Below are 16,102 nucleotides of genomic sequence, written 5' to 3' on the forward strand. Positions count from 1 at the left end.
CTTTTACACAAATAACTTTTTGGGGATTTTTACACAAATAACTTCTTTTGGATTTTTACACAAAGAACTTGTGGATTTTTACACAAAGAACTCTTTGTGGATTTTTACACAAATAACTTTTTTTTGATTTTTCCACAAATAACTTTTTTTTTTGATTTTTACACAAATAACTTTTTGTGGATTTTTACACAAATAACTTTTTTTTGATTTTTCCACAAATAACTTTTTGTGAATTTTTACACAAAGAACTTTTTTTTTGGATTTTTCCACCCCCAGGTGGAGATTCCAACCTGTTCCTGGCTCCAATCAAGCAGCAATTAACCCTGGAGGATAATTGAGTTCACAACCTCACTCCTCCAACCCAAGGCTGGAATTCCAGAATTCCATCAAATCCTCATTTTGCGTGGAATTTCGGGATCATGGAGAGAATCCATCAGAGGATCCTTCCAGAACCATTCCCAGGGTGGTTTGGGATTTATTCCACATCCAACCCAAACCTTGAGTTCACAAAGGATTTCTTTTCCTCCAGGATTTTGCACATCGAGGAGAAACTTCGTGTTGCTGAGCACAGGGAAGGTTGGGAAACATCCAAAAATGGAGCCAAAAAATCAAAATTTACCATTCCCAAACCTGCTTCTCCAGGTTTGGAAATTCCAGCTTTTCCCTGATCCTCTCAGCTCTGCTCCAGAGGAGGAAAATCCTCATCCCCCAGCGGGTTGTTCAGCAGCTGTAGTAACTTACTCCTGGTTTACACCTCAGTGCAGGCGGCGGCTCCGCCGTGCTTCCCCCGGGCAGCAGCTCGAGGTCACCAGCAGAATTTGGGATTTCCTCACCGCTGGAAATCCCAAAATTCCCTTCCCAAGCGGCTCTCGAGGAGGAGAGGGAGAAGGTTGTGGATGGTTTTGGAGGTGGAGGGATGGAGGGATGGAAATTGGGGATTGGCGCCCAGCTCCGCGCGGGGAGATCAGACTCGGGGGTTCAGCGGGGGCTTCAGAGCCTGCGGGGAGAGAGGGGTTAAATCCCGGGAATTCCTGGGAATTCCATCCCCAGGGAGTTGTTCCAGGGAATTCCATCCCCAAGGAATTGTTCCCAGGAATTGCAGGGAATTCCATCCCAGGGAATTGTTCCCTGCAGCTCCAGGGATTTCCACCCCAGGGAATTCCATCTCAGGGAATTGTTCCCAGCAGTTCCAGGGAATTCCAACCCCAAGGAATTGTTCCAGGGAATTCCATCCCCAAGGAATTGTTCCCAGGAATTGCAGGGAATTCCATCCCAGGGAATTGTTCCAGGGATTTCCATCTCAGGGAATTGTTCCAGGGATTTCCAACTCCAGGGAATTGTTCTCAGCAGGTCCAGGGAATTCTATCCCAGGGAATTGTTCCCAGGAATTCCAAGGAGTTCTATCCCCAGAGAGTTGTCCCCAGCAGTTCCCTGGGGATGGAATTCCCAAGGAATTGTTCCCAGCGGTTCCAGGGATTTCCATCCCCAGGAATTGTTCCAGGGAATTCCATCCCAGGGAATTGTTCTCAGGAATTCCATTCCCAGGGAATTGTTCCAAGGAATTCCATCCCCAGGGAATTGTTCCCAGCAGTTCCAAGGATTTCCATTCCAAGGAATTGTTCCAGGGAATTCAATCCCAGGGAATTGTTCTCAGCAGGTCCAGGGAATTCTATCCCAGGGAATTGTTCCAAGGAATTCCAAGGAATTCCATCCCCAAGGAATTGTTCTCAGCAGGTCCAGGGAATTCTATCCCAGGGAATTGTTCCAAGGAATTCCATCCCAGGGAATTGTTCCAAGGAATTCCATCCCCAGGGAATTGTTCCCAGCAGTTCCAGGGAATTCCATCCCCAGGGAATTGTTCCCAGCAATTCCAAGGAATTCCATCCCCAGGGAATTGTTCCCAGCAGTTCTAAGGAATTCCATCCCAAGGAATTGTTCCAGGGAATTCCATCCCAGGGAATTGTTCCAGGGAATTCAATCCCAGGGAATTGTTTCAGTGATTTCCATCTCAGGAATTGTTCTCAGGAATTCCATCCCAGGGAATTGTTCCAGGGAATTCCATCCCAGAGAACTGTAATTCCCACCTGGATTACCTGGGAATAATCCTCACCTGGGGTGGAGGTGGAGGTTTGCCTTTGGGAAAAGGGACAGGAGGAGCTTTTCTCTCGGGAACCTGGAAAAAAATGGGATTTAAAGGTCACTGGGGTTTGTTTGGAGCTGCAGAATTCCCAAACCTCAGCTGGGACAGGGATATCCCAAATTCCTGCAGCTTTTCCTGGGAATGGAAGCTCAGGGAGCAACTCTGAAAGCAGTGAGATTGAAATGTGGTTTATAATCTATATGTGGGGATTTTTTATTTTATATTTGATATTTGATATTTGATATTTTATATTTGATATTTTGTATTTATTTTATATTTTATATTTTATTTTTAAATTTCTATTTTTTTATATTTTTTACATTTTATATTTCATATTTTTATATTTTATATTTCTTATTTCTTATTTCTTATTTCTTATTTCTTATTTCTTATTTCTTTCTTATTTCTTATTTCTTATTTCTTATTTATTTCTTATTTCTTATTTCTTATTTCTTATTTCTTATTTCTTATTTCTTATTTCATTCTTATTTCTCATTTCTTATTTCTTTCTTATTTCTCATTTCTTGTTTCTTGTTTCTCATTCCTTATTTCTTAATTCATATTTCTATTTTACGTTTTCTATTTCGCGTTTTCTATTTTATATTTTCTATGAAGGACGAAGAATATTTGTGCAGTTTAGGATTACTCAGCCAAGAAATTTCACCCTAAAAATCTGTGCTTGGAAAGGCTGCGATTTCTGATTTTTATATCAAATCACAGCCAGAACCTGCAAATATTCATTTCCAACTGGGGATGTGAGAAGCTGCAGAGCTGAACTTACAAACTTTGCCTCCGGATGGGAAGAGCCAGGCTTGGTGGCAGGAATGGGAGGAGGAGGAGCTTTGGGCCTCGGGACAGCCTGGGGAAAAACAGAATATAAATATAAAAATAAAAATTAAAATTAAAATAAAAATAAAAATAAAAATAAAAATTAATATAAATAATATAAAAATAAAAACAAAAATGAAAATAAAAATAAATATAAGTATAAAAATAAATATAAAAATAAATATAAGTATAAAATAAATATAAATATAAATATAAATATAAATATAAATATAAATATATAATATATACATATATTCTTATCATATGTATAATTTTATAATAGATAACATATTTATATTATATTTAATTCAATATTCTATTTAATTAAAACATTTGAACCCTTTTAACACATTCCCTGTGTTAAATTCCATGTTTTCCATGGAATGTGCAGCTGGGGTTGGATATAAAAGTGTGATAGAAGGATGGAGGATTCAGGAATTTCCTGCTCCGGAGCTCAGGGATGTCCCAGCGGGATCAGCCTGTCCCCAGGGCTCGGTGACATTCCCAAATCCCGGGAAATCAGGGATATTCCCAGGGATATTCCCAGGGATATTCCCAAGGATATTCCCAGGGATGTCCCAGCGGGATCAGCCTGTCCCCAGGGCTCGGTGACATTCCCAAATCCCGGGAAATCAGGGATATTCCCATGGATATTCCCATGGATATTCCCATGGATATTCCCAGGGATATTCCCAGGGATATTCCCATGGATATTCCCAGGGATATTCCCAGGGATGTCCCAGCGGGATCAGCCTGTCCCCAGGGCTCGGTGACCCCAGGAAATCAGGGATATTCCCAGGGATATTCCCAGGGATATTCCCAAGGATATTCCCAGGGATATTCCCAGGGATATTCCCAGGGATATTCCCATGGATATTCCCAGGGATATTCCCAGGGATATTCCCATGGATATTCCCATGGATATTCCCAAGGATATTCCCAGGGATATTCCAGCACTACTCACACTCTGGGCTTTGCTCTGCTGAGGAGGAGGAACGGGAAGAACCTTCTTATCGATCACCTGGAGGAGGGAAATCCCAAATCAGCTGCAGCCTTTTCCTTGTCCTGCTGGCATCCCTGGGGAGTCTGTCCTGCCCTGCCCTGCCCGGGTGGCATTGCCACTGTCACTTCAGCATTTTGGGAATCTCCTGCTGGCATTCCCAGCTCTATCCCCTCAGGATTTTGGGAATCTCCTGCTGGGATTACACCCTCGGCATTTGGGAATCTTGTGTTGAGATCCTCAGCATATTCCCCCCAGAATTTTGGGAATCTCCTGCTGGCATTCCCAGCATATTCCACTCAGAATTTTGGGAATCTCCTGCTGGGATTCCCAGCATATTCCCCTCAGCATTTTGGGAATCTCCTGCTTGGATTACACCCTCAACATTTGGGAATCTCCTGCTGGCATTCTCAGCTCTGTCCCTTCAGCACTTTGGGAATCTCCTGCTGGCATTCCCAGCTCTATCCCTTCAGGATTTTGGGAATCTTGTGCTGAGATCCTCAGCATATTCTCCTCAGCATTTTGGGAGTCTCGTACTGGGATCCCCAGCCCCATCTCCTCAGAATGTTGGGAATCTCCTGCTGACATTCCCAGCTCTATCCCTTCAGCATTTTGGGAATCTTCTGCTGAGATCCTCAGCATATTCTCCTCAGCATTTTGGGAGGAGATTGGGATTCCCAGCATATTCCCCTCAGAATTTAGGGAATGTCTTGCTGGGATTACACCCTCAGCATTTTAGGAATCTCCTGCTGGGATTCCCAGCATATTCCTCTCAGAAATTTGGGAATTTCCTGCTGGCATTCCCAGCACTGTCCCCTTAGGAATCTCCTTCTGGGATTCCCAGCTCTGTCCCCTCGGTATTTGGGGAATCTCCTGCTGGGATTCTCATCCCAATCCCCTCAGGATTTTGGGAATCTCTTGCTGGGATTCCCAGCTCTGTCCCCTCAGCACTTTGGGAATCTCCTGCTGGGATTACACTCTCAGAAATTTGGGGATCTCCTGCTGGGTTTCCCAGCACTGTCCCCTTAGGAATCTCCTGCTGGCATTCCCAGCCCCATCCCCTCCAGGATTTTGGGAATCTGCTGGCATTCCCAGCCCTGGCCCTTCAGGATTTTGGGAATCTCCTGCTGGGATTCTCATCCCAATCCCCTCAGAATTTTAGGAATCTCCTGCTGGCATTCTCAGCCCCATCCCCTCAGGATTTTGGGACTCTCCTGCTGGCATTCCCAGCATATTCTCCCCAGAATTTTAGGAATCTCCTGCTGGCGTCCCCAGCCTCATCTCCCCAGAATTTTGGGAATCTTCTGCTGGCATTCCCAGCCCCATCTCCCCAGAATTTTGGGAATCTGCTGCCATCCCCATCCCCATCCCCATGATCCCCTCAGCACCTTGTCACCCCGCTGGCATTGCCCAGCACAGTCCCCAGCTGTCCCCTGCTCACCCTCTGGCCGGCTGTCCCCAGCCCTGGCTGCTCCTGATCCACAAACACCTGGTTGGTGGCTCCAGCTGCCCTGCGGCTCTGCTTCCTGAAAAACAGGGCAGGGCTGGTCACTTGGAGTTCAGAACTGAGAGGAGAAAAAACCTCCCAGCTGAACATCTGCAATTTTTTTTTTGTTCCCTTTATTTATTTAGGAAACGGGGATTTTATTACGGATTATTATTATTATTATTATTATTATTACTATTACTATTATTTTAAATTTTTATTATTAATAATATTAATATTTTAAGGATTATTATTATTTTGAATTATTATTATTATTATTATTTAAATTTATTATTATTATTATTACTTTAAGGATTATTATTATTATTATTTTGAATTATTAAGGATTTATCAAGAGCTCCATTTCACCACTCCCACCATGGGATTTTAGAACCGACTTCCCAAATCCCACAGACCAAATTCCATCCTTTCTAGCATCTAATTCCCCCATTCCCACTTAATAATAATTCCCATTTATATAATAATAATAGAATCTATATTATTTAATATTCCCATTTATATAATAATTCCCATTTATATAATAATAATAGAATATCTATTATTTAATATTCCCATTTATGTAACAATAATTCCCGTTTATATAACAATAATTCTCATTGATATAATAATAATAGAATATATATTATTTAACATTCCCATTTATATAATAATTCCCATTTATATAATAATAGAATCTATATTATTTAATATTCCCATTTATATAATAATAATTCCCATTTATATTATAATAATAATATAATAGATATTTAATATCCCTATTTATATTATAATATAATATCTATTATTTAATATTCCCATTCATATAACAATTCCCATTTCTATAATAATAATAATATAATATATATTATTTAATATTCCCACTTATATAACAATAATTCCCATTTCTATAATAATAATAATAATAGAATATACATTATTTAGTATTCCCATTTCTATAACAATAACAATCTAACACACACTATTTAACATTCCCATTTCTCTAACGCCAATTCCCACTCCCAGGACATTCCCTGGTTTTTAGGGAACAGGAAGGATTTACCTCTCACGGATTCCCCTCAGTCTCGTCAGCAGCACGGCGGTGGCAGCAGTGACAGCCAGGACAGCCAGCAGCCCAGCGGCCACCGCGATCCCTGGGGGACAAAACAGCTTTTAGGACATCCCAGAGCCACTGGGAGATCCCAAAGATCCAGTGGTATTGAGTTTTCCATCGCTGCTGGAATAGGATTTTTTAAAATTCTGTTTGTTCTCATTTATGGCTTTGTTGGTGATGGGATGGGATGGGATGAATTAATGGTGGTTTTGCGAGGTTTTAAATCAGTTGTTGTTGCTGTCCTTGGGCTAAAGAAACCCTAAAGAAACCCTAAAGAAACCCTAAAAAACCCTAAACAAACCCTGAACAAGTCCTAAACAAACCCTGAACAAGTCCTAAACAAGCCCTAAACAAACCCTAAACAAACCTTAAAAAAACCCTAAACAAGCCCTAAACAAATCCCAAACGAACCCTAAACAAATCCTAAAGAAACCCTAAATAAACCCTAAACAAGCCCTAAAAAAACCCTAAACAAATCCTAAACAAGCCCAAAAACAAACCCTAAACAAACACTAAACAAACCCTAAACAAGCCCTAAACAAACCCTAAACAAATCCTAAACAAACCCTAAACAAGCCCTAAACAAACCGAAAAAACCCCCTAAACAAATCCCAAACAAATCCTAAACAAACCCTAAACAAGCCCTAAACAAGTCCAAAACAAACCCTAAACAAGCCCTAAACAAACCCTGAACAAACCCTGAACAAACCTTAAAAAAACCCTAAACAAACCCTAAACAAATCCTAAATTTCTCCATGGAAAAGCTCTGGAATGAGCAGGAATTCCCATCCCTGGAAAAAGCTGGAATTCCCATTCCTGGAATTGTTTAAACCCTGTGGCAGATGAGGACACAATTTAATGGTGCTGCTTGGGTTTGTTGGTCTTAATTATCCCAATTAACAATCATGTGAACCACTGTGGTGCTGAACTGCTCCTCTGGAGCTCCCCAGCTCATTCCAGCCGGGAAAGGAGAAATTCCAAGGGGAAAGTCCAAGGAGATATTCCAAGAACAATTCCAAGGACAATTGCAAGGGGAAATTCGAAGGGGAAATTCGAAGGGGGAAATTCCAAGGAGAAATTCCAAGGGGAAATTCTAAGGGGGAAATTCTAAGGACAAATTCCAAGGGGAAATTCCAAGGACAAATTCCAAGGGGAAATAATTCCAATGACAAATTCCAAGGGAGATATTCCAAGGATAAATTCCAAGGGGGATATTCCAAGGACAAATTCCAAGGGGGATATTCCAAGGACAAATTCCAAGGGGAAATTCCAAGGGGGATATTCCAAGGAGAAATTCCAAGGAGAAACTCCAAGGACAAATTCCAAGGGGGAAATTCCAAGGACAATACCAAGGACAATTCCAAGGGGAAATTCCAAGGACAATTCCAAGGACAAATCCCAAGGACTAATTCCAAGGACAAATTTCAAGGACAAATTCCAAGGACAATTCTAAGGAGAAATTCCAAGGACAAATTCCAAGGAAAAATTCCAAGGAAAAATTCCAAGGAAAAATTCCAAGGAAAAATTCCAAGGACAATCACAAGGACAAATTCCAAGGAGAAATCCCAAGGAGAAATTCCAAGGACAAATTTCAAGGACAATTCTAAGGACAAATTCCAAGGGGAAATAATTCCAAGGGGAAATAATTCCAATGACAAACTCCAAGGACAAATTCCAAGGACAAATTCCAAGGACAGTCCCAAGGAGAAATTCCAAGGACAAATTCCAAGGAGAAATCCCAAGGAGAAACTCCAAGGACAAATTCCAAGGGGGAAATTCCAAGGAGAAATTCCAAGGACAAATCCCAAGGACAATTCCAAGGACAAATTCCAAGGGGAAATAATTCCAAGGACAATTCCAAGGACAAATTCCAAGGGGAAATAATTCCAAGGGGAAATAATTCCAATAACAAACTCCAAGGACAAATTCCAAGGAGAAATTCCAAGGAGAAATTTCAAGGACAATTCAAAGGACAAATTCCAAGGACAATTCTAAGGACAATTCCAAGGGGAAATTCCAAGCACAAATTCCAAGGACAATTCCAAGGACCAATTCCAAGGGGGATTTTCCAAGGCCAATCCCAAGGTGCCACTCACCAGTGAGCGCAGAGGAGCTGTCACAGCTGGGAGGTGCCCAACCCTCCTCACACTGGCACTGCAGCTTGTGGTCACACACCTGGGGACAAAAAACATCCACGGATATCCTCAGTGGGAATCTGGGAATTTTGGGAAGGTTCTGAGAGGTTTTTTGGGGCTAAAATTTAGCATTTTTGGGTTAAAGACAGCACTGAAAGCTTCACTGCAGAGTGAATTTATTGATCTGTAGGTCCCTAAAAAGTCAAATATCAGCAGAATTGTGAACCAAAATGACCTAAAAATATTAGATTTGATGCCATGGCCAGGAGCAGGGGCTGTGTTCATCTCCTGGGCAAAAGGTTACATTTAATTTTTAAGTTTTTTAAAATTTTTAAATTTTTAAATTTTTTAAATTTTAGAATTTTTTAATTCCATCTCGGGTTAAATTTGGGTTAAAGACAGTCCTGAAAGCTTCGCTGCAGAGTGAATTTATTGATCTGTAGGACCCTAAAAAGTCAAATATCAGCAGAATTGTGAACCAAAATGACCTAAAAAAATTAGATTTGATGCCATGGCCAGGAGCAGGGGCTGTGTTCATCTCCTGGGCAAAAGGTTACATTTAATTTGTTAATTTTTTTAAATTTTTAAAATTTTTTAAATTTTAGAGTTTTTTAATTCCATCTCGGGTTAAATTTGGGTTAAAGACAGCCCTGAAAGCTTCGCTGCAGAGTGAATTTATTGATGTGTAGGACCCTGAAAAGTCAAATATTATCCTTTGCAGAATTATCCTCCCCAAACCAAAATGACCTAAAAAATTAGATTTGATGCCATGGCCAGGAGCAGGGGCTGTGTTCATCTCCTGGGCAAAATGTTAAATTTAATTTTTAAATTTTTTAAATTTTTTAATTTAAAAATTTTTTTAATTTTTTAAATTTTTAAAAATTTTTTAAAATTTTTAAATTTTTTAGATTTTTAAATTTTTTAAATTTTTTTTAATTTCATCTCAGCTTCAATTTAATTTTATAAAAAATCTAAGAAGCTCCTGACCTCCCAAATTGAACAGATTCACATCAACGACCCAAACACTGCCAGCGAGAAACTCTGAGGCTGATCTGCATCATTTTCTCAGGATTTTAAAGTGAAAAACATCAATTTTTTTGGGTCTTACAGCGTGGCCAGAGCACTTGGCAGAGCAGTTGGTGGATCTGAACACCTCCTCGGCGTGGACACACTCCCCGTGGCTGCACACCTGGAAAATGGGGGAAAAAGATGGAATATTCCCAAAATTCCACGGGGATTTGGAGCTCCCAGGACAGGCAGAGTTGGTATTTTTTCCTGGGAAGGGATGGAGAGCTCAGGGAAAAACAGAAATAATTCAAATTGCACCCCAGGAGGGGGAGATGGGGCAGGAATGGCAGGTGGGAATGCACTGGGGGTTGGAAACAGCACCCGTTGGGGAAATAATTACATGTAATTAATAATGAAATGCTAATTAATGATCTCCCAAGCCTGCAGCCAAAGCTGTGGTTTTGGTGCCACGAGATTTCTGTGCCAGTAAAAAAAAAATAACATCATAATAAATAAATAAACAATAAATAAATAATAAAATTGATAAATAATAACATAAATAAACAATAAATAAATAAATAATAAAATTGATAAATAATAAAATAAACAATAAATAAATAATAAAATTGATAAATAATAAAATAAATAAACAATAAATAAATAAATAAATAAACAATAACATAAATAAATAATAAAATAGATAAATAATAACATAAATAAATAATAAAATAAATAAATAATAACAAATAAATAATAAAATAAATAAATAATAAAATACATAAAAAATAAATAAATAATAAAATAAATAAATAATAAAATAAATAAATAATAAAATCAATAAATAATAAAATAAATAATAAAAGAATAGATAAAGAAATAAATAAACAAACAATGAAATAATTAAAAATAAGAACAGAGCAGCCAAGGCTGGGGAAATGGGGATGATGGGAATTCCTGTTTGCTCTGCTGCTGGTTTGGGATAAAAATCGGGGAGAGAGATCAGCAGAAGTTTGGGGAACACTCAATCTCCCTAATTAAAATGTCCCTTGGAGATTTTAAAGGAGATAATTGTATTTTAAAGGAGATAATGATGTCTTAAAGGAGATAATGATATCTTAAAGGAGATAACGATGAAGGCAAGACTCAAAGATGGGAAAAATAAAGAAAAAATATTTTTCTGAGCTCACCATGCCATTCATAACAATGAAGGCAATACCCAAACAGGGAGAAAAATACAGAAAAAAATATTTTTCTGAGCTCACCATGCCATTCATAATGACAAAAACAAGACCCAAAGATGGAGAAAAATAAAGAAAAAAAGTTTTTCTGAGCTCACTGTGCCATTCATAACGATGAAGGCAAGACCCAAAGATGGGAAAGAATAAAGCAAAAAATATTTTTCTGTGCTCACCATGCCATTCATAATGACCAAGGTAATACCCAAAGAGGGGGAAAAATAAAGAAAAATATATTTTTCTGTGCTCACCATGCCATTCATAACGATGAAGACAAGACCCAAAGAGGGAGCAAAATAAAGAAAAAAAGTTTTTCTGTGCTCACCATGCCATTCATAACGATGAAGGCAATACCCAAACAGGGAGCAAAATAAAGAAAAAAAGTTTTTCTGTGCTCACCATGCCATTCATAGTGACGAAGGCAAGACCCAAAGAGGGGGAAAAATACAGAGAAAATATTTTTCTGTCCTGACCTTGCCATTCACAACGATGAAGACAAGACTCAAAGATGGGAAAGAATAAAGCAAAAAATATTTTTCTGTGCTCACCATGCCATTCATAATGACGAAGGAAGACCCAAAGAGGGAGAAAAATAAAGCAAAATATATTTTTCTGTGCTCACCATGCCATTCCCACACTTGGTCCCGTCGAGGATCATCCCTGGATCCACATCTCCACCCCGGGAGAAACTGGATTTGCAGGAATCAAAAGCCACCAGGCTGCCATCCCTGGGCATCTCCCTCCCTCCGGAGCAGTACAGCTTCCCACACATTCTATCTCTGCAGGGAGAACAGCAGGTGTTGAGCCAGCAAACTGCTTTGCAGAATTCCAGAATTCCAAGGGAATCCCTGCAGGAGGGAATTCTGGCAGCTTGGTTGGATTAATTCCTCTTAATTCCTCTTGAGCTCGTTAAGGAACACAAATTCGTTTAGTGAAATGAGGATTTAACTGATATTTCTTCCCTTTCCAGGTTCAAATTCCCAATCTCAAAATCCCTTCCCCTGGATTTCCCTCCACACTCCTCCTCCCTGCAGATCTCTCTTTGCTTTTCCACCTCAGAATTTAAATCCCATTTTCTCAGAATTGATTTCCCAGTTTCCAGACTGAACAAAAAGGAACACAGGGATGTGCCAAGGGGTTCTCCTGGTTTATATCCCCTAATCTGAGTAGGAATGGCCTGTTGTCCCAAATCCCAGCAAATTCCACGTCCCAGAGTGGAGGATTTAACTCTGTGGGATTTGGTTATGAGGATGGAATGGAAACAAGAGATCTCTGAAGTTGGATTTTAGGGCATTTGGGTTTATTGTGGAAGAGAGTTGGGTGTGAGAAACCTGCAGAGCTGCAGGATGGAGCTCAGAGCAGGTCAGAGAAGAGAGAGAGAGAGAGAGAGAGCAGAAAAGAGACCAATTTGCCATTTACAATACAATAAATCATCCTCTGTGTTGAATATTCTTATTTTCACTAACCAATCTAGCCCAAGCTCCAAACCCTACAGCATTTACACACAACCTATAAGAACCATCCCATTACCATACGGGGTTATATTTAAAATATTCTAATTTTCACTAACCAATCCAGAACAAGCTGCAAACCCTACAGCATTTGCACACAACCTATAAGGATCATCCCATTACCACACAGGGTTATATTTTAAACCCTGAAAACTGCTTTTTGGCCCCTCTGCCATCAGGCAGGGTCTGCTCTGACCCTTGGAGCTGTCTGCAGGCAGAGGGGATTGTTCCACCCAGAGGGGATTGTTCCACCCAGAGGGGATTGTTCCACCCAGAGGGGATTGTTCCACCCAGAGGGGATTGTTCCACCCAGAGGGGATTGTTCCACCCAGAGGGGATTGTTCCATCCAGAGGGGATTGTTCCATCCAGAGGAGATCACCTCCAGTCAGCCAAACCATTGTTTCCTAGTTATTCTTCAACTCAAACCTTGTCCTCATCCCAATTTCCCTTATTTTCCATATTCTCAGCTTCTCTTCATCCCAATCTCCCTTACATTTTCCATATTCTCAGCTTCTCTTCATCCCAATCTCCCTTACATTTTCCATATTCTCAGCTTGCTTTCATCTCAATCTCCCTTATATTTTCCATATTCTCAGCATCTTTTTAATCAATTTTTAATCATATCATATCATAAGCTAATCATATCATAAGGAAATCATACCATAAGGAAATCATATAATAAGGTAATCCTATCACAAGGTAATCATACCATAAGGTAATCAATCATACCATAAGGTAATCATATCTCTAAGGCTTTCCTATTCCACCTTCCCCACCACCAGAGCTTACTTTTTGCTGCAGGGGATGTGAGTTCCCTTCTCCTTCCTGCAGTAGCCATAGTAAGCTCCCCTCTCGTTCATCCGGTAGCAGGAGGCTGCGCCCACCGTGGCCTCTGCAGCAGGGAGAGAAAATGGGATCAGTTTGGGATCTCTGCTGGGAGAACTGGGAATATTCCAGCTCCTTTCCTCGCCCAGGGGTGTGCTCTGGGATGGAAGTGACTTGGGGGAATTTCTACCTGGAGGATCCAGGGAGAATGTAATATATATGTGTTATAAATGCATAAATACATATGTATTTATATGTTATTTATCCCTGGAGGATCCAGGGAGAATATAATATATATGTACTATAAATACATAAACACATTGTATTTATGTATTTATATATGTATTTATGTATTTATATATGTATTTATATGTTATTTATCCCTGGAGGATCCAGGGAGAATATAATATATATGTGTTATAAATACATAAATACATATATATTATTTATCCCTGGAGGATCCAGGGAGAGCTCAGAGATTTTCCAGGGATTAAAGGGTTCCAGGAGAGCTGGAGAGGGACTGGGATGGAGGGACAGAGACAGGGAATGGGAACACACTGAGAATGAGGGATTTAAATGGGATTTTGGGAAGGAATGAGGGTGGGAATGAGCTGGGATGGAATTCCCAGAGGAGCTGTGCTGCCATCGATCCCTGGAGTGTCCAAGGCCAGGCTGGGATCACCTGGGAATATCCCTGATGTCCCTGGGGTGGCACTGGGTGACATTTCAGTTCCCTTCCCACCCAAACCATTCCCCAGCTGCAGGAAACGCTGCTGCCAGGAGCAGTTGGGCTGTTGGTGAGCAGCTCAGACATTTCCCTTCCCTGAGCCCAACCACTTCCCCAGCTCCAGCCACCTCAGACACCCTGCAAAAGAGGAATTCTCTGCCCACTTCTTCCCATTTCTCTGGGATTCTCTGCCCACTTCTTCCCATTTCTCTGGGATTCTCTGCCCACTTCCCATTTCTCTGGAAGCACAGAGCTCCCCCTGCCCCGAGCTCAGCTCACGAGTTGTGACCACCGACAGGGGAAATGGGAAAATAAGAATGAGTTGTGCTATGAGCTGGAGTTTACTTGTATAAATATAAAATTTCTATATTTTATACTTATATAAAATATATATTCATATATTATAGAATATATAACTATGTAATTCTATAATTATAGAATTATAGAATTACTATCTATGTATATAACTATAGATTTCTATATTAATATACATTACATATGTATTTATCTCTATATAAAAATAGATATTACAAATGTATATTCTACTGTATTATGTATATAATGTATATAATAGAATATAGAACATAGAATATAGAATATGGAATATAGTAAGAATAGAATATAGAATATATGACGAATATAGAATATAGAATATAGAATATAGAATATAGAATATAGAATATAGAATGGAATGGAACAGAATAGAACAGAACAGAATAGGAATAGATTAGAATAGGAATAGAATAGAATAGAGTAGAATAGAGTAGAGTAGAGTAGAATAGAATAGAATAGAATAGAATAGAATAGAATAGAAAGAATAGAAGAGAAATAATAGAATATATAGATAGAATATAATATTACATTATTTTATTATTATATTACTATACGTTATATTGTACTACATTATATTATGTTATGTTACACTATGTTATGTAATGTTACATTATATTATGTTACATTGTGTTAAATTATGTTATATTATGTTATATTATACTATATTGCGTTATATTGTGTTATATTGTGTTATGTTATATTATACTATATTGTGTTCTATTGTGTTATGTTATGTTATATTGTGTTATGTGATGTTATATATTATTATCTTTCCCTGGCTGATTTCCAACAGATCTCAGAAGCTTTCCAGACCCCAACCTCCCCTCTCCCTGTCCCCGCTGCCCCCCGGTGCTGTCGCTGTCCCGCGGGTGACTCACGGGGTCCGAAGGCAGCCTGGCACTGGCCCAGGCGGGTGGGGCAGGTGCCCATGTAGCAGTAGCCCTCCCCGGAGGCGCAGGGGTGCCCGTTGACCCTGAAGCGATCCTCGGGGCAGCTGGCCGAGCGGCCGCTGCACATCTCGGCCAGGTCACAGTCGTGCTGCACGGCGCGGCACACCGAGCCCGCCTGCTTGTACTGCGGGGAGAAAACACTGAGTTTATCCGTGCACACCGAGCCCGCCTGCTTGTACTGCGGGGGGAAAATAACACACTGAGATTGTCCATGAGCTCATACATGTGCTCATCCATGCACACCGAGCCCGCCTGCTTGTACTGCGGAGGGAAAATAACACTGAGATCGTCCATGCACACCGAGCCCGCCTGCTTGTACTGCGGGGGGAAAATAACACTGAGTTTATCCATGAGGTCATACATGTGCTCATCCATGCACACCGAGCCCGCCTGCTTGTACTGCGGGGAGAAAACACTGAGTTTATCCGTGAGGTCATACATGTGCTCATCCATGCACAGCGAGCCCGCCTGCTTGTACTGCGGGGGGAAAATAACACTGAGTTTATCCATGAGGTCATACATGTGCTCATCCATGAGCTCATACATGTGCTCATCCATGAGCTCATACATGTGCTCATCCATGAGCTCATACATGTGCTCATCCATGAGCTCATACATGTGCTCATCCATGCACACCAAGCCCGCCTGCTTGTACTGCGGGGAGAAAACACACTGAGATCATCCATGAGCTCATACATGTGCTCATCCATGCACACCGAGCCTGACTGCTTGTACTGCGGGGAGAAAACACTGAGTTTATCCATGCACACCGAGCCCGCCTGCTTGTACTGCGGGGAGAAAACACACTGAGA

The 16,102-nt window shown here is 40.4% G+C and overlaps 1 protein-coding gene across 1 annotated transcript; it reads right to left on the reverse strand.

The window, feature by feature from the left end:
• Window positions 1-925: 925 nt before the first annotated feature.
• Window positions 926-15,944, reverse strand: LOC146423269 (uncharacterized; the record flags this gene model as incomplete). Its single annotated transcript, XM_085044967.1, has 12 exons — window positions 926-997; window positions 2,111-2,173; window positions 2,922-2,999; window positions 3,933-3,989; window positions 5,410-5,494; window positions 6,515-6,605; window positions 8,662-8,740; window positions 9,809-9,889; window positions 11,566-11,722; window positions 13,245-13,347; window positions 15,219-15,468; window positions 15,534-15,944. Coding segments are annotated over 12 exons (1,488 nt in total), but the record flags the coding sequence as incomplete, so codon positions are not given.
• Between the last annotated feature and the right edge of the window lie 158 nt (window positions 15,945-16,102).

Source organism: Lichenostomus cassidix, unplaced genomic scaffold (genome assembly GCF_008360975.1).
Source record: "Lichenostomus cassidix isolate B80296 unplaced genomic scaffold, HeHo_3.0 HiC_scaffold_705, whole genome shotgun sequence".
NCBI lineage: Eukaryota > Metazoa > Chordata > Aves > Passeriformes > Meliphagidae > Lichenostomus > Lichenostomus cassidix.